Raw genomic sequence first — 11,779 nt, 5'->3', positions numbered from 1 at the left:
TTCTAGCAATGGGAAATTGCTTTTCGGATTTGAAATAAATTTAAAAGATTTGAGCTTGGAGTATTTATTTCTTTAGCCCGTGAGTACATGTACAAATAAACAACAAGGCATAAGTAGAAAATATTGAACAGATACAGTACAGCGCAAGAAGAAGGTGAGATTAGATACCGATGTGAAGTAAGTTTGAACACCGGTATTTTTATAACAGAGCTTCAAATCAACAGAGACCATCAACTAATCATGAAACCCTCTGTCATTAACGTAATTGTACAAAATTGACAAGCAAAAACGACAACAACAAGTCAATTTAAACTATAGATTTATTTCAGGACTAAATATTTATAGTTAATTTCTAGCGTATAAGGGAATAAAAATCTTGCTTTGATTTTATCAAATTATTTCATAAAAAAAACTGCAAGGTGGTTTTACGAACTTGCTGGATTCCGAAACTTGGTTCGTTATGTCCGATATTCTTTATTTACATAACGCGAATATAATGAACATAGAACTCCCTATCAACATGTTTAAAACTTTTTTAGTTAAATTAGTTAAATTAGTCATGTACTATCCATAACAATTAAAAAACAGTTTTTTGTTATCAAATGACTATCTTTATATACTTGGACGTTGTGACCAAAAACTGTTTTTTTAATAGGCAGAAACGTATTAATATTCAAGTGTAAAGGGCTCTCTCAGTCTTATAATCTTAAGGAGCATCTGGAGATCCAGGGAAATAACGACAGCCACAAAAATGAGAATATCGTATTCTTATGTAAAGTCTGTATTGCTCTATGCTTTCGAAACATGGAGAATGTCTGAGAAGACCGTGTCAAAACAACAAACTCCCTATTTACCGACCTGCTACTATCAGTAAGTTTAACATGTGGGAGATAACAGGGCAAGCACCCGTGAAACGACCGATCACGAACAAGAAATAGACATGGACCGGCCATACACTAACGCCACTTGGAAGACCAACTGACTGCATTACCCGGCAAGCCCTTCCTGGTGGAACCCGCAGGGAAGCAGACGAAGAGGAAGACCACGTAACAGCTGGGGGAGGGATACTAATAAATCACTGAGATCGCAAAGGCTGTTTGTTTTATCCCGTATTTTTTTTTATATATATCCGAGTTCTGGAGTTGCACAAGTTACAGCACAGTGACATAGCATTATGTTCTCGCCATGGATTTACATCATGGATTGATACACATCAAAGCTGTCGTTAAGCGCACGAACTATCAGGTTGTCGCTCTGAGCTCAGCTGGTAATTTGTCGTAGATAAATAAGGCAGAACACGACCGTCATCACTTTGTCTGAACTAGGCAACAGCTTTGTCCGAAAACAGCTTAATAAAACTATTTCGATTTCTAGCTTCATTTTATCCATGAAAACAAACAATTTGCGTTAGAGGTTCTAAGTCCAGTGCATCTGCAAGAAACATTCTATATGCAGTTATTCTGCCTCCAGTTATCAATTAGGGAGTACTCCACTGTCACTTTAGCACTGTCACTATTATTCATATGGCCTTGAAAACTTCGCGTCGCAGTTAGGCAGATTGAAATCGTAATAATGCTTTATCATGTCTTCCATTTTATCAAATGTTGGTCCTTTAGGGTCAAGAGCATAACGTGTACCCTGTAAAAAAAAACACACAGACATATATGAGGTTAATACTCTTTATAAATTCTGACGCTGACTTATTTGAGCGTAAACAACGCTCATAATGTGCTCAAGACGTTTCGACCGAGAATCTTCGGTCTTCTTCGGTTGTTATCATGGCATAAAACGGCTTTTTAACGGTTTCACATTGTACGCGCGCGCGAGTGACTAATACAAATACACGCGAACGCTGCGCGAGACTATGAACATTATGTAAGTGACTTATATACATCAGGGATGTCTATGTGTTCATTTCCCGCATTCTGGTCCCTCTGCGAATGCCACGCTTCTAGGAAAAGCCTCTTGTGGTAATCGCCTGACTTGTCCACCACCGCTGCATGATTGAAATCCATATCATGGCCAAACGTGTTCGCGTGTTGCGCGATCTTAGAGTTTTTGTCGCAAACACGGACTGCTCTTTGATGTTCTTTAATTCGAGTAGCTAATGCTCTGTCCGTTTGTCCATAATAGGTAAAATTGCAGTCAAAGCAGTTAACTCTGTAAACTACACATCTAGACTGGAATGCTGTGAGTTTGTCCTTCGGTCTGGGGAAGCGTGTGCGTAACGTGTTAAGTGGTTTAAAGCCAACTTTGACTCCGTTGTTGCGTAGAACTTTTGAGATTCTTTTAGTTACGCCTTTCACGTAGGGTAGAACAACAAACGATTTTGCGGCATCATTTGGAGTGTCGCTGCTGTCTGAGACACGACGATTAGCTTTGCGATGAGAATCACAACTCTTGATAAACCGCAATGGATAGTTATTGTTCATCAAAACTTTAACCACATGCTCCTTTTCTTTGCGTTTCCCTGCGCTTGTTGATGGGATATTTTTCGCTCTCTCAAGGAGTGTATTCACCACTGATCTCTTGTGTTGAGTTGGGTGATGCGAGTTGAAATCTAGATATTTGTCAGTGTGCGTTGGCTTTCGGTAGACGTTAACCTGTATGCGCCCGTTCACTCTAGTTGTTGCGGTGTTTAAAAATGAAAGGCCGTCGTCACCTTCGACCTCACTAGTGAATTGTATGTGCGGGTTAATAGAGTTGAGGTGGTCATGAAACTCTTGCACATACTCCTTTTTTAGGCATATATGAGGTTTACGTAACATTATTTGAGGAGACGGTTTAACAAAACATAGTCACAGACGCTGTCGTTTAACCAACCAATCAACCAATCCCAAGGGATGGGGTTTACACCAGGAGCCTCGGCCCCGAGGTTCAAACCTGTACCTATTATTTTCTTCAGAAAAAGCAACCATTTCTTATACCTTCGATATAAAATGGTACCCCTTTTACCTATTCATAAAAGATACATTTTATCCCATTTTGTTATTTTTTCACTTGAATAACCCCTTAAAACACGCAGATGAGACGACCGTCCGATGGGTCTGTTCGATATATTTTGAAAGGCCTTTAATGACAGTTTTTCCTAACTTTCTATGCTATACTACAGCTAGTGAAATGCATACATCCTGAAACCCTTTTTCTGGCAAGTTTCTTTGTGCAGTTTACTCTAGGGAGTACCACCCCCCCCCCCCCCCCGGCAACGAACCAACCAACAAAAAATAGCAACGCTCCCCAATACCTCTTGAAGGAAAATTACGTAGTGTCGTACTTTATCTCCAGTCCACACTGACACAGCCTGAAGGTGGAAACAAACTTATGTGAGGTGTACTATGTATCAGCAATCAACAGGGATCATAGGGAGTTACACGTTTCAACCCTTATGGGAGCAGGGATGGCGCAGTGGTGAGAGCGCTCGCCTCCCACCAATATGGCCCGGGTTCGATTCCCGGACTCGGCGTCATATGTGGGTTGAGTTTGTTGTTGGTTCTCGTCCTTGCTCCGAGGGTTTTCCTGCGGGTCTCCGGTTTTCCTCCCTGAGCAAAAACCAACACATCCAAATTCCAGTTCGTTAATTCATTTTATTTATTTAGTGATTTCTTCAGTTTACCAGCATCGTTAATCACGATAATAAATAATAACGTGCAGCTTTATATCACGCATTTAAGGCACTATTTTTATGATTTTCCAAATGTTAAATTTTTCCTGATGTAAAGGGGGTTTACAAGCCAAAACTGTAGCCTACAGGCGTACAGGTTCTTAATCTCTAGGTCCTTATTCGTGGGTGTTTACTGTAATGACAACATTACCTACCATCTCTGACTGCGCGGACTGACTTTTCCGTACAACGTAAACTCCTTGCTTGTTTTGCAACATGCTACAATGAAGCAAACAAGTGATATGAGTGACACAGTCATAACAGTTAATAAATAGAACTACGAAAACGTAATCAGGGAAAATAAGCTATTGTCTTTGTTTTACAGTAAACTTTACTTACGAATTTATTTCAACCAAATGGGAACCCCAACCTAGCTGCCCAATGCCTTCAGTTACATGGAGCACGTCAATGGAACTAGAAGACGGACAAATCCTCTAGTATAGACGGACAAGTCGTCTGACGATTTGTTCGTCTAGTGTGTAGTTAAGACGGACTTTTCGACGATTTGTACGTCTAGACGATCAAGTCGTCTTTGTCCGCCAAATCGGCGGACAAATTCAGACGACTTGTACGTTCAAAATCGTTTCCGTCCCGCTTTCACCCTAAGAAGACTTGTCCGTCTAAGACGATTTGTCTGTCTAGATGATTTGTTCGTCTCTAGTGTGAAAACGGCCAATGTCAATGATTGTGCTGTATACGTGTACAGTGAGGTTGGCAAAAATAAAACGTCATGGCGCTAAAAAGTACTTGTCCTCATTACGGCTTCCTTGCCTTTGCACAAGAAAGGATAACTTTGTAGGGGCGAAATAGCTCTTATATCATAGATACTGAGATTTACTCACGAAAAAACGATTACGTACAAGTGATACGTAAAATGCATTAGCCAGTAGGAAACGTGAACGTTGAAAACTCACTAGTGAAAAAACGTCGTTCGTCCAATCACAAACGCGAACGACGAAAACTCATTAGTGAACAACACCGTACCGCCATTTTGATTCTCGTGGAAAACATTGGCGACATGGCGGAGACACGTTCGAGGTTTGTATCTCAGTTTAAACGGCTCCATTGAGTTTTAATATTGCAGAACAGTAAAATCAAAACACTATTAGTATAAAGAAAACTAAAAAAGGCGGCCTTGTAGACAGCGTTCTTTCAAGCAAAAGGAGAAGCACAAAACGAGATAGTCGAAATTTCTCCTGCGGAGTTGAATAAACCTTTAACTAAATTTCGCTCGAGTTTGCGTTGAGTTGTTCAGCGTTTACCGCTGTTTTACTCTGAATTAAAATATTGAATTCGAATTTCAAGTTTTAAACAAGCCTCAGTCAGGCTTTTTTTTTTATCAAAACTTGTTTCTGTCAAAGTTGTAAGAGTATAAACTGACGTCTCATTTCGTGTGTTACTTTAATTAAAGTTTAGATTTTGAAAGACAAACAGATGTGTTAGTTATTTTATTTTATGGCAGATGAATGGATTTCCTAAACAAGCGTGTAACCGATAAAACTTCGATCGATTTTGCTTTTTTAAAGCCTCATTATCTATAAAAATGCTCTGGAAAATGCTTTGTACCATTTTTATTTACGAGCTGAGTTGTATATCTGAAAAAGAACGAGTGAGCGCAGCGAACGAGTCCATTTTCTGATACTACTCAACTTGTGAATAAAAATCGTACGCGCGCATTTTCCATGGAGTAATCTCTATATAACACTTCTTAATGAAACGGAAGGCTGGTATGGTTTGATTCACATACCACTGCTAGAGAATTAATTAAGTAATTTAAAACACTGAATCAACATGCGAGGAAGAGAAAACTTATATAAGTGAATTCGTATTCAAATGGCGAAGGTAGCCTACAGCCTTGTACCTTACAATATTACATTGTAGGCAAATAATGAAATCAGAAGTAGTGTCCTACTCATTCAAGAACTACTTGTAAAGAATTGATAAGCAGAGGCAAGGCAAAAGACATCACAAAAATATCATTTGAATAAACTTAAATTGAATCTCTTACCTTGCACAGGCTTGAGTAAAAGTCAAAGAAAGAAATTAAAAAAACTTACTTCTCTGTCTCCTTTCCCGCCTTGTCCATCTGGGTAAACTCTATCAATAACCAAAAAATATTGCCCAAAATAACATTGTGTTAACAGCTTAAATACGTATTTTTTTGCTTGCTTTTAATAAGTAAGAAATTATCTTGCTAACTTCGCAAATGGAGAACGAGAGCGAAGCTCTTTCGAAGTTTTCTATAGGTGTGGATTTCCTTGCCTTACAAATCATTAGAAGAGACACGAAAACGGAGCAAAGTCGTTGCGTGTGAAAATTTACAGTTGACTGTCGATAACTTGAACCTTTAAGGTAAATAAAGTTGTTCGAGTTATGAGGAGTACGAGAAATGGGGAGATCGAGAAACTAGCGAGCAACACTGTTACATCTTATTTACATCACACAAACAAACAAAACACATATAATACTACAGGCGAAGTCAGCATCTTGATAATTAAAATTATTTGACTTCAATTGCAAAAAGCTTACATACCAGTGAACATCTATTGAACTGACAAAAAGTAATTACAATATAAGCACAACTAACTGATCATAATCATTTTTTGCAAAGGAAAAGTAGTGGAATTTACGTACGATTCAGCTTCCTTTCTATCCATGTCATTTCTCAAAGTCGAGGAAACTCCCTGCAAGATTGCGCCGACTGTAAGTTCTCTGAATGAAGCACGATGTCGAATAAAAATATTTATCAGATATGCCCTAGATAATCAGATTTTAATTTCTTATACGACTTGTCGTTCTTTTTTTTTTCAATCTGTCGTCAAAGCTCGTCAAATTAAACCCACCTTTAAAAATCAGTTCACCAGATTAACTATCTTTATGTATCGATTATGTAAATTTTATCAAAGGATGGTCTCCGAACAGAACACCGGATTGAGTCTTGTTTTAATAGCATAAGAAAATTTTATGGCAAGAGAGGAACTGCCTTCTCCTTATCAAACTACTTGTTTTTTTATATTCTAAGGAAGGCAAGAGATGAATTGCCTATAGCCTGGTCCAGGCGTGCGGTTAGTCGCGGAGCAGCACGAAAAACGACGAACGAACAATAAGGGGAGGTGCCATTCTTCATTCATATCCTGTTTGTTTGTGCTGCTACCCAACTAACCGAAATTATGTACAAACGACGTGTAGTAATTAATAGTAATTATAAATTTAAAATTTGTAACGAAGCATTACAACTTGTGTTGATACATATGAAAAATATAACACGGACGAGAAGAACGCAGTTGACCCCTCTCCAACATGATCAGTAGATGCCAAGAGGTAGGTTTTGCCTTCTTCTCGCCAAACTACTTCTAATAAATGAACATGTTTTATACTTTCTCTGCGCCAGTTCCCGCGGTTATACTCTTGTGCAAAGCAGCACTTGGTCCAGCCTCTATAAAACTAAAATTAAAACATTCAAACCGTTACACTTCCTTAACCATGCTGTTTTCCTTTGTTCACTATTAGTAAGTAGTACGAGTCAATGTCCTTTGTCGAGTTTCCGTTTTGTGATTTCCAAATAAACTGTTTTTAAAGTGGTCACGAAGCAAAGCTTCTCCACAGATAAGGGTTGCCTTACAACCCTCGAGCGAGTGAAAAAGTAACCATATAAGGAAGATTTCTTCGATTTCTGCGTGCCCTAGTCAATCTGATCAATTAGTCGCGAATCGCTTAACACAGGTTTCATTACATACCGCTGTTCAGTTGCCGGTAACTGCATGTTAAGATGAGTGTTCTCTCCCGCTACGCATACGTGACCTTTCAGGATATTCTGATGATAGTGGATCTCTGAAAGAAAAGAGTAAAAAAGTTGATATTTCAAGATATTGAAATAGATAGATAGATAGATAGATAGATAGATAGATAGATAGATAGATAGATAGATAGATAGATAGATAGATAGATAGATAGATAGCTAGCTAGCTAGCTAGCTAGCTAGCTAGCTAGATAGATAGATAGATAGATAGATAGATAGATAGATAGATAGATAGATAGATAGATAGATAGATAGATAGATAGATAGATAGATAGATAGATAGATAGATAGATAGATAGATAGATAGATAGATAGATAGATAGATGTTTATTCCAGCAGGTTGCACGGTTCCCAAACTAAATATCAGTCTTATTTCAACCTGTTTGCGCTTTACGTTGTTGCCGGTACATAAACGCATACCCTGCACCTGGACATCTGCGATACTGTGGCCCATACAGTTTAAAGGGTTTGCTACAGGGAAACCAGGGGATTTGTTGCGTATGCTTCGCAGATGTTCTCCAAATCGACTTCTGAGGTTTCGCCCAGTTTTACCGATGTAAAGTTGGGAACATTTGCGGCAGGATATGCAGTACACGAGATTTTCTAATACGCAGGAGTAATGATCATGGATGGTAAAAGTGCACTTAGGGCCTCATATCTCGGTGTCAAGATTGATGTGCTGACAAGTCTGGCAACGAGAGCGTTGACATGCACGAGACCGAGGCCGCTCGTTGGACGTGTTTTCGGCGGAATCACCAGCATGTTTCTCAAGCTCGAGTCGCGTCAGTACGCCACAAAGGGTTGTTGTTGGAAGATGTTACGCGTTTACTGAGCTCTTTGATGTCACGCATACACTACCAGCTCCAAGATGGCGGCGTTCAGTTGTCCAGTTTTAATCTACTTCGGAAAAGGATTTCTTAGGGTTTTAGTGCTCGTAAGAAGCTAAAATAATGGTGAATAACATATCTTACTATAAACTTTCGTTTGGCGTAAAGAAAATAAATGGCCATTCTGGAGTGAACCTCTCCATTAAAGCTGATTTCCAGTCCGTACTGCGCAGACTCGGGGTTTGTTTTCGTTTTTGTTTTGAATTCGTTGAAACGTTACACTTCGGTGAGAGCATACATGAAGTTTTTTAGTCCGCCATTACAGTTCGTTTCGTTCAAGTATTTCCGATGAGCTGAAACGTCGGTTTGAAATAGCGTCAAGGTTCTTCTACTCGTTATTATTTGTTCTGCAAGGATATCTGGCGTTAATAATGAAGAAAAGGGTAAGTTTGTCGCGGAATTTTTAGTTTTGCTTGTAAACATTCCTTCGTGTGAGGCTCACATAAACATTGCAGCCGAGATTGCGCAGTACGGACTGGAATTCATCTTTAAATTAAGAACTCATGGGAAGAACTATCATAGGCTTTTTGCAACAAACGGACACATAGTACAAAATCGTCCTTGCTGGATGGCAAAGGAATGCGACAGCCTGCAAAACAAAGCCACTTTAACCATCCCAGTTTGACTTTTCTCTATTGATGTCCCAGTGAGTATACACGTAGCTTGCCATTTTGTACCATGTGACCACGGTTTGACACAAAAGACCTTTTTCTTACCAATTCCACCACATTGTCCATGTAAATGTTTCTGTATTAATTCGGCAGAAGGATCCATCACAAAGTTGCTGCTGTAATTGCCAACAGTCGAGTCGCTTGTTATCGGTAGGGCTGCTAATTCATTTCGAATAGCCAATTGACCATCCTTAGCTGAAAGGGCAATATAAAGGGAATGAGTGTTTTATTCTTTTGACGTGCGCCTTTGCCGTGGCGTATTTACGCAATGATCTAATAAACAATATCACTTTGTAAATAATTTCAAAAATAGTTGTCATTCGTATCTTAACAATATGAACAAGTTTTAAGAAGTTTTCCAAGCAGTTTGTTTTGTAAAAGGTATGCGACTTTTCATTACAAAGCTTGCTGGGTTATCGTCCCACTTCGCGCGTTTTTTCCTCCGCTCGAGAGACAATTACAACAGAGGACAAAGAACTATTATTGTGGTTGCTTGGTTTTTACTTACACATGGAAAGCCAGCAAACGATGCCACTCGGATCTCCGTGGAGAGGTTATCAGCATTGAATTTTTGGGGTCCAATCTCAAATTAACGTCTCTTAACCGGAAAAGAATTGATCGCCCAAATAGAGATATTTCTATATTCTAGGATAGGCATGACGTAACTTTTTTTCTGCCTAACACATACAACATCATAGCTGTCATGTATAAAACAAACAAACAAAAAAACAATGCAAGGCAACAGGTTGTCTGAAATCCTCCATTCAAATCTAAACCAACAAAATTTAACTATGAACATCATATTAATAATTACAATAACAAGCAATAAAAGTTAATTCAGTAAATATCACGAAACTAAACCACTTGAAGCATCCTTTATAAAAGTAGTTCACAAACCTGCTATTTCCGGATCCGGTACACAAGCGCCTCCCGCAGTTGAATCGGCAAGGGTCACAAAATCGTTGCTGTCAAGAACAAGTACCCCTGATCCCCAACTGTAAACTAGGCGTAGTCTTACGACTGTTCCAGCTTTAGCGAAGCTGCACACTTTAAGGTGGGATTGAGTTATTTCCGCTCGTTTCAAGCCTACCTCATCTTCACCTAATTCGGTCTCCAGGTATTTTAAAGCCTTTCTGACGTTCTCCTTCTGAGTTGAGTACAGGGTTACGCGAAGATTTCCCGAGTCATCTTGTTCTCTTTTGATCGCTATGGAAAGAGAAGCGATTGGAATTCTGTCGAGGGTTTCGCTGCAGGATGAGGGTAGTGTGATCTGTGATTCAAATGCTCCAATGCTGTGAATGTGTCCGTCAATATGAACATGTGCAACTGCTTCAAGTTGTAACTCATCTTCAGACTCTTTGCTGATCCAGAACAACTGAGAAAATATTTCTCCCTGTGACTTGTCGTACTTTAATCCATCGTTGCCTTGATGAGTGTTAGATAAATTATTTGGCTCATTCAGCTCAAATCTCACAAGTTGTGATGGATCGAACTTGGCAAATTTTAACAGACACACTGAAACGTTGTGGAAATCTCGTAGAAAGTTTCCTTCAAAACCGGTGGGGTTTGACAGAATGTCTCTTATGGAGACAGAGAATACCTCCAATCTTTTGCACAGTCTTCGTGCTTCAGAAGTCTGAAAGAACTTCTCTAGGAAGTTCAGCATTACAAGAACCATGGCGGACCCGCCCCACTTATGTATCTCGTCTTTAGTGGATCGGCTGTGATTGTTGTTGATACATAAATGTTCAAGAATACTGCACACTACACTCAAAAGTCTAAATATGCTTTTGTTCTGTGTAGCCTCTTGAATACGTGAAGAAAAGTTTTCATCAGACACTCCTCTCAGTCCACTTTGGACTTGAGGAATTCTCTCGTATCGAAAAATTTCTTTGATGGCTTGGACAAGTTGAGGAACAATCAGGAGGAAAATCTCTGTAACGGATTCTTCTGTAGACAAACACATATGCTTATATTTCTTGGCAAGGTCTTCAGATATCTGTCCGTGGGTCTCAAGAAGACTTACACAGTTTTCTATTGAAGTGGCTAACTCCAAATCCTCTTTGGAGGTTGCCATTTCAATGCAACAGTCTCTCAAAACTGAGTTGCATAGCTTTTTAATTTCAAAGACCAAGAACTTTATCATGTTATGATCCTTGTGCTGTAATCCCAGGATCGTCACTGCCAGTTCTCTTAAATGCTCAATGTGCATTTGTCCTCTCTCTTTCACTCTGTATTCTGAGAATTGAAAGGATGTCACTTGGAATGGACTCGAAAAAGCAATATAATTGCTTAGAAAGAGATTTCTTTAGACGTTCCTACCCAGAAAGGCTAAACGATAACAATATCTTGTGCCTCATAAGATCGCGCGATGATACTCAACTTGGAAAATGGAGAGTACGTTGGAGGGGATTTCATCCTAGTAATCTATGTTTTCTATTTGATTTTGCATCTGGGAGAATTCTTGGACATTCTTTGAAACAAAATTAGCTGGCAATAGCTGCTCGGAAATCCTTATGTTTGTGGTAAGATAACTTTTTTAAGTTGAAAAGTGGCTGGAATTGACAACAATAGGGGCACAGGGTATATGGCAATACTCGATACTTGATTGGATGCATTGGAAGTTAGCTGGTCATATATAAAATTCCTCAACTCGCCCTGTTTTAGTTTCATTTGTGTCATAGTTTACTGATACTCTAATTTCCAGTCAAAGGTAACACTTTCAAGATAAGAAATCCTCATGAAAAGCATTGTCAATGTT

At 39.1% G+C, this 11,779-nt stretch overlaps 1 protein-coding gene across 1 annotated transcript in view; it reads right to left on the bottom strand.

Moving 5' to 3' along the window:
• Positions 1 to 1,526: 1,526 nt before the first annotated feature.
• The window catches only part of LOC144638707 (uncharacterized), a 33,025-nt gene continuing 22,772 nt past the window's right edge, over positions 1,527 to 11,779 (bottom strand). The window contains exons 16-24 of the mRNA XM_078497931.1: positions 9,916 to 11,256; positions 9,064 to 9,213; positions 7,399 to 7,492; positions 7,039 to 7,105; positions 6,296 to 6,345; positions 5,719 to 5,758; positions 3,817 to 3,880; positions 3,245 to 3,301; positions 1,527 to 1,638 (exon numbers count right to left, since the gene is read on the bottom strand). Coding sequence (XP_078354057.1) covers positions 3,276 to 3,301; positions 3,817 to 3,880; positions 5,719 to 5,758; positions 6,296 to 6,345; positions 7,039 to 7,105; positions 7,399 to 7,492; positions 9,064 to 9,213; positions 9,916 to 11,256 — 1,832 coding nt within the window. The 3' untranslated portion in view covers positions 1,527 to 1,638; positions 3,245 to 3,275. The remainder of the gene's footprint in view (positions 1,639 to 3,244; positions 3,302 to 3,816; positions 3,881 to 5,718; positions 5,759 to 6,295; positions 6,346 to 7,038; positions 7,106 to 7,398; positions 7,493 to 9,063; positions 9,214 to 9,915; positions 11,257 to 11,779) is intronic.

The sequence above is a fragment of the Oculina patagonica genome, chromosome 2 (assembly GCF_052425735.1).
Source record: "Oculina patagonica isolate OP01 chromosome 2, crgOcupat, whole genome shotgun sequence".
In the NCBI taxonomy this organism is placed as follows: domain Eukaryota; kingdom Metazoa; phylum Cnidaria; class Anthozoa; order Scleractinia; family Oculinidae; genus Oculina; species Oculina patagonica.
This window is presented reverse-complemented; position numbering and strand designations above follow the sequence as displayed.